Raw genomic sequence first — 20,108 nt, 5'->3', positions numbered from 1 at the left:
TTATTTATTAAGGATATGTTCTTAACATTGTTAATATATATGTTAATTATTTCCTGTGATATTTAATATCCCTAATCTGCATACACTGCTCTTCATACCTACAGTTCCATTAACAAAGTGGGGAGAGAATGTGTTTGTACCTGCATACAGCTTTTTAAATCAGTAGTCTCTTTCTTTTTCCTTTAACTTTTCTAATATGGTTTATTTATTAATACTACTTTTCAGAAAAAACAGCGAACAAAGGATCTGTCCCAGCTGTTTCATTCATACAGTCCATATGATCATAAGGTAAGAAAAAATATACTACCTACATTTTTTTGTTAAGACAAATTCCAAACATTCATGTTAACTATGTATCATGTTTAATTCAAAAGTGAGATGAAATTATAAAATTGAAAGTGCTAGGGTATTCACATTACTTAAATTATGTTATCATATGAATATTTCTTTGTTTCTTCAAGTTAAGCTTTAGAAGTTGCATTTTCTGATTTGTAGAACCAGTGACTCACATGAACCTCATAGAAATATAATTTAGAGACTCACACTAAATTCTGCAAAGTGACCATATGTGTTATCAGATTCCCCTATTTTTCTATTTACAAGCTGTGTTACCCTTTAGTATGTTGCTTATCCTCTTGTGTCAATTAGGCCCAAGATACATGATACTGATGAATTATCTATTGATTCTGGAAGCATCCTTGAAAGAGGCTGCTTTGGTAACAACCTGGTGGTTGTCTGTGGGGAAGAAGAAGAAATGTACATCATCATTATAACTTGATCCTTATTTGTAAAGTCTGGGAACTCCGGTAAAAAACAAACAAACAAACTTGTTTAGTATATCCCATACTGTAGGGTAAGAAGAGAGGTCACTTCCTTAAAGACATTGCAGTATGAATTTAAAGCTGTTAAAATAAGATTTTTGGAGAACCAAGAGACAGAGATCACAGCATTTCTGTGCTATAGCTATGTCACGGGGTTTTTGTAGACATTATGCAAAATTAAGCAGCAGATTGAAGGAGAGTTAAGTAGGTTTGTAAATATTTTAGGGGAGTTCCTTGTATCTTAGATGCATTTTTGGGCATGAGTTTTTAAGCAAGTGCACTAAATCCCGTAACAATTTGTCAGCAGTCTTTGCTGCTTCTGTTTTGCAAAGTGTGTGTGATTTTGCAGGTATCCATTTTGAAAAGGAAATATTTGAAATATTTTTTTGTTGGACATTTCAAAGGAAAATTTTGAACTTTATGCCTTCTTTTCCTGGCCATGTAACAAATAGCTTTACATTGGAAAAAAATAGCTAAATTTTATGTTTGTGGGAAGAAGTTGGTAGAAGTGTGTATGTATGTGCACCTATTTCTGCTTATGATCACATCCGTGTGTGCGTGTAACTACACATATGTCTATGAGAAAGAAATACATTGTGTAAGTATTAATGGATTAAATTTATCAGGTAAGTTGTTGCCATAAGAGTTCCATAGCTACCAGCAACTTGAAAATGTATGGTTTGAAAAAACATTGTCAAACAAAAGGTATATTATATAATTTTAATAATGATCTAGCATTTCAAGTTAAATCCATCACTTCAAAGTGTTTTTATGTAGATGGACTTGCACTATTTACAGGGATTGATAAAGCAGATATTAAGGGCCTGTGAAAATTGAGAAACGTGAAGAGTAAAGGAAATCAGTGTGACAGGATTTTGAATGGGATCATTGCTTTTTTGATCTGAAGCATTTTAAAGTAAATGTAATAGTAAGTCAATTAAGATCTAATAAGGAGAAGCAACTGATTAACCAGAAGCTTTGATATTCCTCTCTGTGTCTAAATTCTCATGTACCAAACACTTCTCATTCATAGTACAAGGAAATTCCATTATTCTTTTATTAGCACTTTTAATGGAGATGGCTATTTGTAACTCCTGCTGCCTTCCTGCGCATATCCTTTGTGGCATTATATCAAAGTATCCTCAAATGATTGTGACTTCAGTTGTTAAGACTTGTGCACTCTTTACAAATTAGTCATCAGGCAATGTAGAATTGAATATAAATGCTCAGATACATTCCCTTTTGATCTTTGTTTTAGGACCTTTAATAAATTATTAAAAGTAGCACCATTGTTTGATGATTTTTGAAGCTCTACTCTTTTGTTGCTTCCAACCACATTCTGCGTATATATCTGAGAGTAAAAAAGGGGAAAAAGGACAAATGAAAGTTCATTAAAAAGGTGATTTTTCCTTACGGTGAAAGTTTTCCTTCTGCTGTATACTTCCTATTTGTAGTGGCCACAATAAATTCACTGCAGATTTCTTGCTCTGCGCTTTTAATTTGCACCTCACCTGCCAATTTCAGAATTGTATTAGTTTTACTGTAGTTCTGTTTTTTGATTTAAATCATAGAATCATAGAATAGTTAGGGTTGGAAAGGACCTTAAGGTCATCTAGTTCCAACCCCCCTGCCATGGGCAGGGACACCTCACACTAAACCATGCCACCCAAGGCCTCATCCAACCTGGCCTTGAACACCGCCAAGGACGGAGCATTCACAAACTCCCTGGGCAACCCATTCCAGTGCCTCACCACCCTCAAAGTAAAGAATTTCTTCCTTATATCCAATCTAAACTTCCCCTGTTTAAGTTTGAACCCGTTACCCCTTGTCCTGTCACTACAGTCCCTGATGAAGAGTCCATCCCCAGCATCCTTATAAGCCCCCTTAAGATGATGGAAAGCTGCTATGAGGTCTCCACGCAGCCTTCTCTTCTCCAGGCTGAACAGCCCCAACTTTCTCAGCCTATCTTCATACGGGAGGTGCTCCACTCCCCTGATCATCCTCGTGGCCCTCCTCTGGACTTGTTCCAACACTTCCATGTCCTTTTTATGTTGAGGACACCAGAACTGCACACAATGCTCCAAGTGAGGTCTCACGAGAGCAGAGTAGAGGGGCAGGATCACCTCCTTCGACCTTCTGGTCACGCTCCTCTTGATGCAGCCCAGGATACGGTTGGCTTTCTGGGCTGCGAGCGCACACTGAAGCCAGCTCATGTTCATTTTTTCATTGACTGACACCCCCAAGTCCTTCTCTGCAGGGCTGCTCTGAATCTCTTCTCTGCCCAACCTGTAGCTGTGCCTGGGATTGCTCCGACCCAGGTGTAGGATCTTGCACTTGGCATGGTTAAACTTCATAAGGTTGGCATCAGCCCACCTCACAAGTGTGTTGAGGTCCCTCTGGCAGAAGAGTTGATTTTTAGGGAAGCTGTTTGCTCTTTTGTAGATAATTTTCAGTAAGCTTGAAAAGAAGATGTTATAATGGCTTTGTCAAAGTGTTGGTTAGGCAGGATCATGGCACAAATTACTTGAATTACTGGCTTCTGGGATTCTTAGTTTGTTGCTTAAAAGATTTTTCTCTGAGAACCTTTCCAGAGTAGAAGAGAGATAACCTTAACGGATAAGTTGGAGCTTGGTAGTAGTAGTTAAAACATGTAAAAGGAAGCTTGTGAACTAGAGTGCCTGGAACAGGTCTGTCTGCTGAGATTTTACAGTACTTCATCCTTTTGTGGTGGGATATTTTACAGAAAAAAGAAAAATAGATAGCACTCTTTCTTCCAAGTTTGTGAGTCACTCATGAAACCAGAAAGTGATGTTTTGACAGAGAAACTACACTAGGTTTACTAACATTATTATTATTTATGTTTAGTCAGGAGACCAATAGTTATTAGAAATAGTAGCTATTCCTGGAATTTTTTCCTCAGTATATATGCCTAGCTAGTGTAATTTACTGCATCCTGAAAGACATCTTAAATATTTGTGGTTCTACATTCCCAGGTGAAAAACCAGCTTTTTTATGGAGGAGGAAAGCAAGGATTTCCTTTTCCTTCCACTTCCAGGTGTGGAGTCTTGTCTTGTATCTAATGAGGCCTTGATTCAGCAGCAGGGGGGGCAGAACTTTTAAATTCTTTTATGCAGAAGAGACGGAAAAGTGGGAGATACTCTGCCTCTGCTGATAGCAAGGGAGGAGTAGTTAATCTACTGTATTCTCGAATGCCTAAATATGTGTAGTTTAGCATCTAGTAGTCCTTCTCATTGTTCTAATGAAACCATACAACAGCAAATCTCAAAAACTGCCATTTGTTTTATACTTATCCAGAGGAATCTGATCCTCTTCTCTTTCACCTGTGCCATCATAGTCTTTACAAAGCCTCCAACCACAGAACTTGTCTTTCAGCTACTGTGCCACTGAAAAACCTCATTGTACCATCAGTCTTGAACACCTGGTGAATATATTGAATTCTTCATGTCAGACACATACAAAAAGATCATTCCAATTTGTTGTTAAAATGAATAACTTATAAAATTTGTTCTTTCCAAAAGTAAATAATTATTCAGGAGATGTTGAGTTATATCTTGATTATGAAAGCTGTTCCACGTGGATGTTTGATTGCCATTTGTTCATACTTACTTCAGTTAGCATGTATAAAAATATACAGAACTCTACTTGCAGATGAAGCCGTCCCTTCTTCTGACATACTTTTTCCTGTGTTTATGTAGAGTATGTATTTATTTATTAGGAGCATGTGTAGTCTAGCTTTCTTGAGAGTGAAATTCTGAATCTCATTATCAAGAGAACAGCTCTTCCACTTGTAGGTAGAGTTTATCTTTTTCTAGGATCATCAGAAAATAAGATATAAAGCTGTACCAGCAGCAGGTTTAGTGATTTAAAATTAAAAAGAAAATAGTTGAGAAGTGCTCTTTTTACCCTTAGCTATAATCTGGCAAGTTTTCTATTAGCTCATTTAATGAAAGATTATGTTTGCACACAAGTAATTTCTGCTCTCTTTATTGTGTGTACACTGTGTGAGGTTCCACACTGCACATAGCAAAAACTTTACTCTGCCTGCAGTGTATGTTTAACTCCCTTAGTATCTTTCTCTCAAAAGACGTTTGCCCTTTAAAACTTCACCCTTTTTTTTTTTTTCAAAGCTGTTAAGGCAGTTGTGATAGGAGGTTAACTGGTCAGAACAAGAGGTTTGAAAAGCTTATTACAAGCTTCAGGATCCACTGTGCAGCAAGTGTCCAAATTCAGCAGCACAGAGCCCTAGTTCCTTTTCTTCTTTTTGTCAGATGGGTTAAGTATTCAGCCTAACCCTAGGGCAGTTGTTTGAAGCTATAAGCCTCAATTTATGCACTGAAAAGGAATGTTTTTACATATAGTAAACACAGTATAGCAGAACTACTATTCATTTTGCTGCTGTGCCTCATTGAAGAGGATAGCCAGAGACCTTAGTGCATGTCCATACATGCCTCTGGCAGCCTTCTGCTGTTACAGTGAGAAATCCTCTGAGAGTTGGGCTTAAAACTCAGCTCTGGATTCATTTCTGCCTTTTGCAATCTGAATCTCTTGCTCAACAATGGGTCATGATCTCTGAAAAAGTAAGGCCATGTCTTAGAGCATTAGTGATTTATTTTAGCATATACTGTGTCCAACCGAGTAAGAAATAAAGTCTGTGTGATTTGAAGAGAGGTTTTTGAAAAATGTTTTTCCAAGTTGAAAGTGCTCAGGTTTAAAAACATAAATTTCTATTTCAAAATCTACTCTAATTGATGCAATACTGCTAAATAATTGTAAACTCCTTAAGCCTCATGCTTTAAAATGTTCTTTTTCTATGTGTTCTGGAAATGTTAAAACACTGAAAAAACTAAAGCCTCATAGACAGTGTCTGTGTGACAGCTAAGTTTTTGGACCATTGTACTAAGGTACACAGTTAAGTAACAAAAAGCTTTCTTTTTCTGTTTGGTTTTGAGGGGTGGGCTTGGGATTTTTTATGTGTGGAGGAGGGGGGTTGTTTTTCTTTTTTCTTTTTTCTTTTTTTTTTTTTTTTTTTGTTTGTTTGTTTTGTGGGGTTTTTTTTTTCCTTGGCTAGCTCTTAACGTGGTGATCAGTTCTGGGAGGCAGGGGGTGATGTCCTGTATTCCACTGGCTTTAATAAAGTTGATGTGTGCATAATTGGCTCAAGAAAGATTAATAAGATTATGTATGATCATTCTAAAAGTTACTGTTCTAATGGCTGCTGTCACAGACTTACCGCAATAATTGTTTTCAACCACTTATTTCAGTAGTGCAAGAGTCTTGCTCCAATTTTTAACAGAAAATAAATAATCCAAGGTCAGCATCCTTAAACTGTGGTTGTAGGGCTCCGCTTTCTTATGCTGGGTTCAGTAGCTCCTGGAGAGTTTGAGGCATTTCTAAGTCAGAACAAATTAAAAATAATATTACCACACATTGAAGGAGGCTATAAGTAATGAAGGTATGAAATTTGTTTTGTAATGAAGCAGACATTGAACTGCTATCAAATAGGTAGGATCTCTTTTGGCCCTGCCTATGGAGGCATATCTGTATGGTCTAAGTGATTTCCATTAATAGTAATACAAAATATTAATCATAGCAATTCCCAGTCTGGCACTGTCTTGAAATTGTCATGGGCACCTGTGTGAAAAATGAAGTATCCAAAAGCAAGAGGAAAATCCCAGTTAGGAGTGAGACAATGGAGTCAGTTGGCTTCTGGTAGGAAAACCTGTCAAGTCCTGCACTCCTTCTGGCCCCTGTGCAGTAGCTGGTGGCCTTTGGGGACCGCAGGCTGTGACAGGGCAATGGAGGGTGCAGCGGTGGCACTGAGAACCAGCAGATCTCCCTTCACCCTGGTGAGAATTGCTTAGTTAAACAGCAAAAACGGGAGGAGATGGGAAGTAAAGTACTTCTGCTGATTCCAGTTTTCCTGCCAGTGAGCCTTTCCCTTTTATTTTTCTCCCACGTTAAGGAAAGCTGGACATTCTGTGCATCCTTCACAAATAAACAAAATGGAACAAAAGAAATTCTGATGTCTGCTGAAAGAAACAACTCTAAAAACACCTGATGTTGGCTAATTTTCTAATGGCAGGCGTCACCATGCAACTGTGTTATTAGATCATGACAACTTTGGTTTTGAAGATGTGTCTGGACTGTGGTATGATGTGATTACATGAGAGGGCATGTAAATGGAAGTGTTGGAAACTTTTAGAGTTGGAAGTGTTTCAATGATTGTAGTTTCTTAAATAGCTAGTGAAAGACTAAACCATAGGTGCATCATTAAACATATCTAGCAGGTGAGATTTACATCTTCCAGTAATCTGTGCTAGTACTTTTTTAGTAGTTCCTGACCTCCCAGACTTTGCTGTCTTCTGCTTATGCATTTGTTGCTGGCCATCTTTTATAGCCACTGGCATGAGTAAGTGGTTTGTTTTACGTGTGAGGTGTGGCAGCTAGCATGTTGAGGTAAACCAGGTTTGGGGTCTGGAAATGGGAAATTTCAGAACAGCTGAAAAACACAAGCAATTCGTGTTATTTTTCCTAAAGACAGTGCTGTTTCTCAGATATTACTGTGTTTTGTAGGATGTGCATGTGCAGTAAAAGTGCTGTGAATGTGAGGGTGTTACTTTCGAGCCAGAAAAAGAGAAAGTAGTTTTGAGATACTGTGTCAGCCTTCAGATTTTTTTTTTGGTAATGACTTGGGTATATGATTCTGGAAAATAACAAAATTCCTTTTAACCTGCTTTCCATTTATTCCAGGAGCAGCATTGTACTAAATCATAAGGCAACTGTGAGGTTGCAATGCCTGTGATATAAGCCATAGTCTGAATTTCCTAAAGCAGGTGCTTTGAATTGTTCTTCTGTAAGATGAAAAGGATTTAGAAGTTATTGCTGAAAAGAGACAGAGCCTTTTGCTATCTCCTGCCTCCAAATAGATTTCAGGTTTAATTTAATAGCTCAGATGTCAGATATGACCACGTTTTATGGAAATATTCTTACTGTAACCTATATCCATTCTTCTCTTTTCCCTTCCCTCGTGTTCAGAACTGCTTTTTGGAGGAGGTTACATAAAGTTGTTTTGTGCTCTTGATATGATGTGAGGCTTCAGAGAAGACCGCTGAAAGAGAAAAGCAATTTCTATTTGGAAGAGTAGTGCAGTGGCCTTGCGCTAATGGCACACTTGAACATTACTTGATGATAGTGAAGAAAATCTAATGGCCTGAAAAGCTCCTGCTTTTTCTTGACTTAACTCTTAGATGCATTGAAGTTAATGCCATCTCTAACACAGACCGAGCTAATGTATAGGCAGTTTAGAAATGGCTGTTCAAATACCAAGAGTTGTTTCTGGGTTCCATAGGGAAAGAAGAAGAAACCAGAAAAGCAAAGCAATGAAAGGACTTGTGTGTTGAATATGCTGTGGAGAAAAAGACGTATCTGCTCTGCGTAAATTCTATAGCTGAAGTGTTGGGATAAAAGACTTGCAATCTTATTTGAAGTGTATATGGCATCCAGAAAATGTAAAACCAAACAAACAAACAAACAAATGAATTCCTGAATTTATTGCTATAAAAACAGTGATTTATTAGTTTTATTTTACACAAAATGTAAATTGTATACAAACAGGTCATGTATATATGCCGTTGGTTAAAACTGTATTCAAAGCTAGTAACTTTTGCTGTAATTGGATATTTTGAGGATCCAACCCTGTCTGATGCTGACTAAATTGTTTGGGATTGTTACCTCAATTATCAACCAGAAGGGAGGTATTTCCTGGTTTAAGTTAAACAGGTATTTTTTCTATCTTTTTAAAATTATCTTTCTGAAAAACAATTAATAGTAGCCTGTCAAATCACATTTGCATCCATACACAGATGTAATGCTGTATGATGATGCATGGACTTGGATGTTGAACAAGGTTTCAGAGATCTGAACATATTATTGAAATATCTTTATTAGTGATCTTGAGAACAGTTTTAAGAACTAAGATGATGTAATCCATTATATACCTCTTTCCCTCATGTAAAAGCATCTATATGTTTTTTTTTCAGTTACATAATCATGAAAATAGCTGTCATTTACTTCACAGCTTTTTTCCTTGATACAGTATGCAAATGCTACCTAATATAACAGATTGCCTCAAGTAAGTATTTTCTAGCTCCAAAAGGTACTGAAATATAAAATGGGAGACCAGTTTTATGGTGACATTAAATATATGTCATGTGAACTCAAGTAAAACAAATTGTTTGAAGCACATTGATTCTCTTGTTATTTTCCAGAGAAAAGCATTACCTTTTGCTGCGTGCCTTGTATCACTTATGTACCTTGTTCACTGTTATGTGGTACTGGCACAAAAATATGAAAAAGAAAGGTACTTCAGGTTTTCTAAAATTCGTTGCTGGAAAACCTTGGCATCACAAAAAGTAAACAGGCCTGGTCCTGTTAAAATTCCTTTTAAACTCTCTTTATTCTTGCATTGGCAGTGTGATAGAGCGTATAACTTAATAGTTTTGTGGTCATTCCACCATGGAATGGCTAGGATTGGGAGGGACCTTAAAGATCATCTAGTGCAGCAGTGCATGAGCGCAATGTCATGGGAACCCACCTGCGGATGTGGTGGCAGAGTTCTTCACTATTAAAGAATTTAAACTTTGCTATTGACCAGAATGTTCGTATGACCAAGCTCTTGAGCTTGCTTGCTTTTAATTAATTACATATGCAGAACTTCAAGTTTTGGGAACTTTGCTAATGGATATGCTAACAATCTTTACATTCTGTTCCATATCTTCTCACTAGAGAACAATAGCTGAGTGTGCTCATAAAACTGATAGTCTTTCTGTGTACTTAAACTCATTTGTTACGTTATTTAAAGTTCTAGATGCTAACCAAGTTGGCATCAATGCTTTTATTACCAGATTTTGGGTAATCTTCTTGTATCCAAAATCTTGGGTATGGTTTTTACTTTCTTGCATGGAGTGAACATATTCCATTTAGTTTTCTTCTTCCTTATTCCTGTTTAAAAACTTGTTTTAATGACCTTTTGATATAAAGCTGTGAAGCAAGTGTGTATTTTTTGCCTTTGTGTCTGATAATAAGAGTATCGAAATGTTGATCTTATCCTCTTAATCTTCTGCATAGCCTTACATACACACAAACACACATCAGGACTTTGATTTGAGAATGATTTCAAATATCCTCCAGAAACAATCTGGCACTTTTCAAGTAAATGAGGGAAGGATGGGATCACATTTTTCCCAAATAGTGACGAGTCAGGACTGGCTATAATTCCATCCTCTGCTGTTATTTAAAATCTTGAAACTAGAAACATTGTAAGGATATCACAGAGCTGAAAAGACAAGTCTGAGTAAAGTGACTGTGTAAAACTATATATATAATTTGATATAATTTGGACTTTATATTGTTCTACACAGGAAACTTGTCTTGCTGTCTGTCAGCACAGCACAGTTAGTTCACTCTCAACATGTGCTGCAGCTTTGAAGGGCAGCTAGAAGAGGAGTCTCAGAATCTGCTATGTGGACTTTGCATAGTTAATCTAGGTGTCAGTCACCTGCAGCAAAATACCTATCTGTGACGTTTAGTGTGCTTACAAGTGTGCTGTCAGTGGTTTTGCACTCAGTCTCATGTAGATTAGGGTAGGCTTAAAAGGCTTCCAAACCTAGTTCAAGAGTGGAAGCTCAGAGCTGATAGACTGATTTCACTCTACAATGTAGGCATACCATGGAGGTTTAGGTCCCAGTTCAGGGTTGAAGAAAGGATCTCTAAGACATAATCTGATTTCAGCTGCATTTGAGCTTTAATGTATCAGAAGGAAGCAGGAGTGCTGTCAGTAGGAAGAGAGGAACAAACCTGAATTTTCTTATAAATGCACATTAAAAGAGCATTTTTCATTCCTTAAATATTACATGGGTTTTATATTATTTTTCCTCTATATTTTGGTATTTTATGAACACAGAATATAGTTTTCATCCAAAATACTGTATCCATCCAAAGATGCATAAAATCAATTATCCATCCTTCGATGGATTTTTTGAGGGAAAGGCTCCAGTCTGAGGGGCTTGTATGGCAGCCATCTTCTCTGGAATCTACTTCATCATTTCAAATTTTGGCAAAGGTTCCAATGTAAAAAAAAAAAAAAAAAAAAACCACACCAAAGCATTTTTCCAGGAAGTTGTAGCTTCTTCCTGTAATTCTAGAGACTGCCTCTATTTGATTTGCAGTATCTGAAGTATAAGAGGCTTGTGGGGCTGATGGTGAATTTAAGGTTTGTTATCTCTTAATTCATCAGGATAAAAGTGGGGGTTTCTATCTCCTTAAAGGAACAAGAGCATTAAAATTTCTTAATGATTACTGTGCCATTTTGTAATATTACTGAAAGCAACCAAAAGGCTGATCTTTAAAGATGACTTTTTAGTTCATATAAATGCTGCTTTAGGTCATGTTTAATTTTTTCTTTCAGACATCCCTCATACAGTCATGGTAGTTACAATTAGTCATCTAGCCTTGTAGAAAAAGAAATGGATTTGCAGGTAGTTGACAAAAGTCTTTAAAATGTAGCACAAGATTAATTTTTTCCCCCAAAAAACATATTTCTGTGAAATTTGATATATGTAGCACACGTAAGAGAGGTGTTGTGATAAAAAACTTCAGGTTGCAAATACAAGCAGTCATGCTGACAAATCCTTTATTTCATACTGTCATGCTTTTTCCAGGGGAAAAAAATACCTATGTGTTCGTATTGCTGCTCATTTTCACATCTCATTTAATATTCCTATGGTAAATTATGCTCCTTCATGCCTTTTATTTTTACAAGCTTATTTTTTATATAAAAGGCCTGCCTGGTACAAAACTGTACAAGACATAAGCTGTTGCCGGTTTATGTTGCAAACCCCAAGCTTGTTTTACATAGAATTTTTGCTGAAAATGAGTAATATAAAGCTAAAAATATGAGCCATTTGTAAGTCCTGTGCAGGAACAGACACTAAATACCAATTCACATGTCAGACAGACAGTGGCAGCTGCTTTGTTTATGTATGGCACAATCCCATATTAAATCAAATGGCAAGTGCACAGTTTGACAGATACTGTCATCAGTGCAAACATTATTAAACTCATTAAAGAGCTTTCTTTTAATTTTTTATTTAAAGTACATACATTTGGCTTGCAGAGCCTTTCTCAGTCAGAGTCTACAGCAGCAAGTAATACATTTCCAGTTTTTTTTGCTTAACAAAGCCCGATGTGTTTCTGGCCATTCCTCAGAGGTAGTGCCATGATGTTTATGGCTTCCCCTACACATCGTGTGTTAGGGTCTGTGACCAGAAATTCCATTTGAGAGCACATTGCTCTGGGTAGCACTCACTGGTCTTTTCATTTTGATTGATGGCTCTGGTTTTGCACCATCTGGCTTCTGATAGGCTGCATTAATCATATTCTGGACTAAGAAAATATAGTAAGGATTTTTTAATAAGTATACATACATGGAAAAGTGCATGTATATATGTGCTTGTATATTTAATTCCTATAGGTTACAGTCATACAAAAGAGAGCAACAATCCTGTCATACAGCTTGAGTTGAGATAAATGGATCCTTAAATAAATCTCTACTTACAAATGCCTGTATTTTGATTTTACTCCTACTGTTTTAACTTTATTTTATTTTGCTTTCTATCAGTTGTTTATAGTCACTGCCTTATGTTGGTTTTCTGCTAGGGACAGCGATTTTGTCTAAAGAATCTTGAGGTACATCTCAACTGGCTTAAGTAAATCTTAAAATTTCTCTTTTTCCTGCTTTGGTGATATGCTGAAGTTCCTTGCTTCTTTGTAAACACAGCTTGAGATAATGGTTTCTGAAACAAAGTATCATCAGGTTGTAAGTTCTGTAAGCACAGAACATCTTAAAATTGGCATATTTAAATTCACATCTTGAGGAAAATTTAAGAATCTTAATTATACATACAATATGCAAAAGTCGGTAATAAGTAATAGTGAAGGCTTCTAATAGAGTTTGACAATAGCGTATTGGAGTTACTGTATTGTTGAATTAGCGAAACTAATAATCTCCCAATATTTATGCAGGAACTGATCAGCCAATATGTAGTTGATAAGCGTTGCAGATTGTATTTATTTTTCTAACTTACAAGTAAGCAGTTACCTATACTCCTTCTCATTAGGTTGCTTTCATTCAGTGATACTTTACAATATGCCTTAAGGGAAAAATTTGTCCTATGGTATACCCTGTCACATTGGAGCCATGAAGTGGATGTTAGGTTTCAGAAGCTATTTAATCTTAACCATTTGAATTTTCAAAGACCATGGGATGAGAAGCTGCTCAGGATTCCTGTCTACCTATATTGCTATGTATATAACACTCCATGAAATGATGGGCACATGGCAATACTTCATAGTCTTAATAAGAAATGCATGGTCATGCTGGGTGTGCTTTCTTAGGGGTTCCTCACCAGTCAAATGGTATGGAAATATCACAGCCACCAGTTTTTCATTGGCAGCTATAAATTGCATTATTGTTGGTTGGATTTGAGGGGGGTTTTGTGGGGTTTTGTTTCTTACTTTGTTTTTACTTTTTTGCCCCATTTTCTCACTTTTCCTCAGTATTCCCAGGAGCAGAGCTTGCAGGTACTTTGAATCTTTTTTAAAAAATGTATTGTTCCCTCTGCTTTGCTTCTGAAAATACCTTAAGAATGAGGTAAAGAAGAATTCCATGTATAACTCCTCTGGAGGGTGGAGCAGCATTTGTCCATAACCCCACCAATTACAGGAAAATTTCCTGTTCTTTTTTCCTGTTATTTCTGTTGAGCTTGATGGTGCTTCTCTCCAGAGTAGATGAGGTTTATTTCAAGACATCCAGCATGAATTCTTTATAATTTTAAGCTGTACTTAGGGTTGAAAACTAATGGCATGTTAGAAGGCTGTTTGACATAGTATAGCAAGAAACAGTTCTTGAGGAAGATTTTAGAAAATTCAACCACTATACTTAATAAAGATATAAAGCTCCTTAGGGTCTAGCACTGAGAGCACCCTGTCTTACATTTGTTCTTTTCCACAGTTTCATGCAAAACTCTGCTTTTTCTGTGTTCTTCTTCTAAATGCATCTATGTTTTCTCGTGCATTTATTTTAAAGACAAGACTTGTTTGTTTGTTTACAATTTCACAGCTTTTTAAAATAGACATCTGTGGTTGAGAGAGTCATAATTCACCAATAATCTGTGTTAAATTAAGTATAGATGCTGAGATGGATAAACAAAACCTGCTTAATCATTATTACGAAAGCACCATCTTCATTTGTGTGCCAAGGAGGATTTTAAAAAAAACAACTGTGCCCTGTGTTGAATTACAGTTCTCTAATAAGTCAAGAACTGATCTTGAGTAATTTTGCTTTGCTCCTCCCAGATATAGAACTCCCACATTATTTTGCCTGAGTCATTGTAATTATAGTTTACCTCAGAGGCATTATGGAAGTTAAAGTCTTGCCAACAGGCATAAGCTATATCTTCTGCTAGGCTCCCTGTTGACTATTCATAAAAGCCGGGAACGTCAAGCTCGGAAGAAGCCTTCAGTATGCATACTGCTCCCCAGTGTTCTCATTATCCAGCTTCTAACTTGGAGTAGCAGCATAACCATATAGGCTTGTGGGGCTGGAGCAACCCAGTACATTGATAGTAGCAAAGTTCTGTGGTGAAAATGACAGTCATTTATAGTAGCATTCTGCAAAGGATCCTCTGAACTTTTCAAGCTATGAACAAGATATATTCAGTCTGCATTACACTTCAAAACGTGGAGGAAAAAGTAAAATACATTTGCTGTTGTCTTCCTGAGAATGAAAAATCATTAATATTGTGATTTAAACCCTGGGATGTAGTGTCAAAGGGTGAGTTCAGGGTCTAAAGATGGTTAATACAAATCTGTAAAAATCGGAACATTTATACTGTGGATCTCCTTTCATCTCTTTCCAAAGTTTTACATGCCAGGTTAGAAAAATTGCCCACAAAAACTTGTCATCAGCAGATACAGACTAGTAGTGTTTTCATCTGGTGATTTTCAGTAGGCAGCTCAACAAGAAGAAATTTATTACCATATTTTTACCATATTTTACATATTTATTGATAATAATATTTATTACCATATTTTACAATAAAATTATTTACAATAATTTATTACCATACTTTTCTAAAATGCAAGGCTTACCTACACTTTTCAATTGAACAACTCCAGGAAATCTTGTCTTGGTCTATGCAGGTTTAATGACTTAGCTTCTAGAAGTCAATGCCAGTCAATTAATTCTGTAGAAATATGTCCTGCATTGCTCTAGTGATGCTGCATGTTATTTTATCACCACTTGTATTTTTTGTTTCTGTTTCCATATGGAGAACAGAGTTGAATTTTCTGTTGAATTTTACTTTCTCTTTTAGTTTTACTGTCAATCCCTATGTTGAAAGAAGTGCAAGGGGTAAACACTTTTAAATTTGTTAAGGTTTACCAGCTTCTATATGTGTATTCCATTCTTTATGGAGCTTTCCAATAACAAATCAAAACATGGGATGAGTGCTTTCTAGGGCTGTTTCATATACTAGTATCTGGTTTTGCTATTATACTGACTGTTAGTAACATTGTATCAAAGGATAATGCCAATTCGTTGTAGAATGTTTGGGTTCTGAAAACAGATACTGTTGGCAGTTATTTTATTTCAAATTCTGTTTGTATTTAAAAATATACAGGATTTGATATGAATAATAATATGGGAGAGTATACATGTGAAGATTCTTTAAATTCTTTCAAGGGATTCTTTCTTCCATGCGACTACATACAGGGGTTTGGTGCTTTTAAACTTCTTTATGAATATTGTCTTCGATTAATCCCTTTTCTTGTGATGTGTGTAGTTTCAAGGGGGGGAGGAAGAGGACAGAGAAGAGCCTTTTATTGATTATATTCTGTAGGTGTGTAGCATAAAATCCTCTGTTAATGGTTGGCAACTGTGTACACTGTGCAAGCTCTGTGTGTCTGGTAAGAAATTGGGCCTCTGTATCAAAACATTTCGTGGAAGTAGGGAATGTTAAAGTACTTACTGTAAAACCTTTGTAATGCCACATATCTAAATCAAAGTAATACAATTATTGATATTGGAAATAGGATAATGTTATTGCCAAGAAACCTATTTTGTTTTTAATGGTAGATAATATGCCATTATATCACATGCATATACGTCATTTCCATTGAGAATGCTCTCTAAATTATCTTTAGAAAGAGATCTGCTGTGCTTTGGTGTTTTGTTTTTTTTTTTTCCTTCACTACAACTTACCATGGTTCTGAGAATGTAATTCCATGAAAAGAAAAACCTAGAACCAAGTAGAAGATAAAATTAATTACCAATTAATATTTGTTCGTGTATTGTGGTGGTGGTTGTGATTTTTGGGGAACAGTCTCCCCTTTCAGAATCCTGCCTAAATCCAGGTTCCACTGAAATATTTAAAATCAGGTGTCAGCATAGTTTTGTCTGGAAAGACAGATAGCTTTTAACTTCTAAGCTGTCACCTATAAATTATCTGGAATTAAAAATCACTAGCAGCTTATTTGTGGGGGGGGAAAGGAATTTGTATTTCATAAGAAAAATATCAGGCATGCAGGGATGTATGGATGTACAGAGAAGGCTTGGCTGACATGTATTTGTATGTCTAAGTCAAATACCAGCCCAAAGTTATTGTTCTGCTGTATTTCCTCAGCAGCGAACAACAAAGTGGCAACTGCTGTGGCACTCAGGCACCATCTGTCTTGTGAACCCTGCCATTCTGTTCTTGCCTGAATATGATAAATTTTACCTTATTTCTCCAAGAAAATAAAAATAGTGCTTAATCTACAGTTCAGAAGCTGGATAAATTCCAAGTGAGGCTCTGTTAGTAGTGATATCCCTTGTCTCTGGGGATGAAAATTTGGGCTTACACCTAAGTGTGTGTATATAAATATTACAGGTTTATTGCTGTGTGTGGTGTGCTATGCCATGAATACCAGTCTGTATACAGGCATGCTATATAAGAAAAAAATAGTCTTAACAAGCACAGTAATTTGTACCCACAATAAAGTAATTGTTTTTAATTTATCTAGAATTGAAGACTTTCAAGGTATTCTAATGGTTATGGGGAATAGGAGAGATTAGGATGGACTTATGTTTGTTTTCAGGATTTTGCTGGTGCTATGCTGTGGACAGTGTCTTTAGATTTTTTTAATTTTAATTTCAGCATAGTGAAATTTGAAATTACTGGATAATTTTTCAGATGCAACCTTCCTGTTTTCTTCCATGTAAACACAATTCACTTTGGGTAGATGGCTTTTTTTCCAGAATGCCCAGTGAAGTTGTATTTTTCCAGCTGGCTTACTGTTGCTTTTTCCACTTTCAAACATTTTCTTCATCTTCAGTTTTGTTACTGTTTAACTGTACTCGTGGTATCAGCCCCTTAATTACTATGCTGCACCACTTCACAGTTTTATACATTGGACAGCAGCAAAACCACCTGAATGCCAGCTGGCTCTGTGCACCGCTTTGTCTTACAAAGAGTCTAATGAATAGGCACTTAAAAATTGTAACCAAAAATCTGCACGTTTCTGCAGAAATTTGAAGCACCTGCTTCGGTTTTTAATTTTAGCATTTCTATGAAGTCTACACGGTCACAGTCTTTCTGTCAGAGATACAGGATCTCCAGCATTAATTAAAGATTACATTGTGCCTTGAGAAAAGGTGACCTCACGTAAAAGACTTAACTATTTTTAAACACTTTATTTTAAGTAAGTGATACCCACACTGAAACTGTTTGCAGTGGGCATGCATAATGAAAGCAGTGTGTGAAGCCATGAATCCCAATTATCCAGTGCTTGGTTTTATTTACCAAATGACAGAAAACTGTATTGAAGAGCTGAACACAAGCTATCTTATGAAATTAGATGCCCTATATGTAAAGCAAAGAAAGCTTTTGTATTTGCTCAAATATACAAAATGGGGCATCATTACCTTCTTCAGTGACTTAGAATTTTCACTGAAAATTTTGTGAATACTTTTTCGTGGTTTAAGTGTAGTATAATGAAGTGCTTTTCGCACACAAGTGAGAGAAGTCCTTATTGTTCCTAAAAATTTAAAATAAATAAATAAAAAAAAAGTTTTAATAATTTTATACAAGAATTGCTGGGGAGCAGATTGTTTTGAAACATAAGAAGGTATGTTCTTAGATGTGATTTTCTTGCTCTGCACGCTCAGTTGTGTACCTACAATAGGTGCTATTCTCAATGGAGCAGGGAGGTTGAGACAGAGATGGTGCAGGGCTCTTTCTGTATCTCCATAAAAAGGCCTAACAACAATTGACTGAATAAAATAGCCGCTTTAATAAGATAGAATGGGTAGAGATAGTCAGTAAATCTTATGTCCCTTCAGATGCTGATAACCCCACATTTGTGGAGCATCATATGGAAAAAAAAAAAGGAATCACATAATCACAGAATAGTTAGGGTTGGAAAGGACCTTAAGATCATCTAGTTCCAACCCCCCTGCCATGGACAGGGACACCTCACACTAAACCATGCCACCCAAGGCCTCATCCAACCTGGCCTTGAACACTGCCAAGGATTGAGCATTCACAACCTCCCTGGGCAACCCATTGCAGTGCCTCACCACCCTCTCAGTAAAGAATTTCTTCCTTAGATCCAATCTAAACTTCCCCTGTTTAAGTTTGAACCCATTACCCCTTGTCCTGTCACTACAGTCCCTGATGAAGAGTCCCTCCCCAGCATCCTTGTAGGCCCCCTTCAGATACTGGAAGGCTGCTATGAGGTCTCCACGCAGCCTTCTCTTCTCCAGGCTGAACAGCCCCAACTTTCTCAGCCTATCTTCATACGGGAGGTGCTCCAGTCCCCTGATCATCCACGTGGCCCTCCTCTGGACTTGTCCAACACTTCCATGTCCTTTTTATGTTGAGGACACAGAACTGTACACAGTACTCCAAGTGAAACTGTTGTAGTCAATAATAAACATATAATAATAAACAGACTTTTTTAATATGTGTCCCCTCACCTCAAAAAGTGATATGAATGGGGAAATGCCCTTGTAAATGTTGCAAATCCTATGAACACTGTTTATGAATACCAAGGTGAATGTGTCTTCAGATGTACTTCGAGAGACTTATATGTGAGAAAACCAGTATGTGAAGAAATAAATGCTTAAAAAAATAAAAAAACCCCAAACAAACAGTCCTGCTAGGCTCAATGTCTGCTTCACTCGGAGGAAAGACATAAATATTGTTTGCCACATAACACTGAAAAATGTGTGATGAATGTAGCAACTGTAAAACCTTCATTGTTCCTTCAGCTAAAACAAACAGTGCGTAATTAGTTGGCTGCTTCTGCCTAATCCTAAATCCCAAGAAGATTATATGTCATTCGAATCATTGTCTACCTGTTTTTTACAGGCATGCTTCAGTTGTTCCGAATCATCTGTGTGTTTGCATGCACCAAACCTCTGCAAAGCTGCAAAAGACAGTTAATGCTGCTCTCACATACTGCATTTAGGTAGTTAAAGGGGAGCTTCCTACTGTGCTTGTATTTCATTGACTTAAAGCCATACCAGTGATTTCCGGATGTTTATAAGGTTTGGGGTTTTTTTGTCACAGCCTTCAACTTTGTACACTTGGCTTTATGGATGAATCTCAGTGTAACCGACACATTTTTCCTGAACAGAGACAACTCTGTCTCTTATATGGAGCATCTCCTGCAGTCAAGTACAATTAAGCTGCTCTCAGATTTGCATGCTATGAAGTTGTATGAGCTTTTCAAGCCAACAAAAAGAAGTCTGCCTTGCTGGGCTAGAACATTATTTGAACTAATCTGCCTGCTTGAGTACATTAATGTTTTGTATATGGTTCTAAGAGATATGTGCAGCTGGGTGGTGTAGTTCTGAATTATTGGAATGATTCATGACACTTGTTTCTGTGCAGTCACCTTTTCTTTCTTTAATAGATGAATACAGCCTCAACCAGTAGAAATCCAAGCTTTCTTTGCACTGCAGCACAAGTATTGTTTGCTGTTTATAACAAAGATCAAAGGATATATAATTTTTATTTTTTTTTAAATAGCAGCAGGAACCACAGATCATAACTCACTGAAATTACTCCTCCCTCTTTTTAATCTTAGAACTATACTATTGTGGAGTACTTATTGTTTTATTGTGAAATATAGATCTCACTGACTGCAGTTATGTTGGTTCAGTAT

At 36.7% G+C, this 20,108-nt stretch overlaps 1 protein-coding gene across 2 annotated transcripts in view; it reads left to right on the top strand.

The window, feature by feature from the left end:
- CDKAL1 (CDKAL1 threonylcarbamoyladenosine tRNA methylthiotransferase) overlaps nucleotides 1-20,108 on the top strand; it is a gene marked incomplete at its 3' end in the record, with an annotated part of 393,323 nt that overhangs the window by 303,658 nt on the left and 69,557 nt on the right. For both annotated transcript variants that reach the window (XM_080610854.1, XM_080610855.1), the window contains exon 13: nucleotides 226-288. In XM_080610854.1, coding sequence (XP_080466980.1) covers nucleotides 226-288 — 63 coding nt within the window. The remainder of the gene's footprint in view (nucleotides 1-225; nucleotides 289-20,108) is intronic.

Source organism: Psittacula echo (genome assembly GCF_963264785.1).
Source record: "Psittacula echo genome assembly, chromosome: 2".
NCBI lineage: Eukaryota > Metazoa > Chordata > Aves > Psittaciformes > Psittacidae > Psittacula > Psittacula echo.
This window is presented reverse-complemented; position numbering and strand designations above follow the sequence as displayed.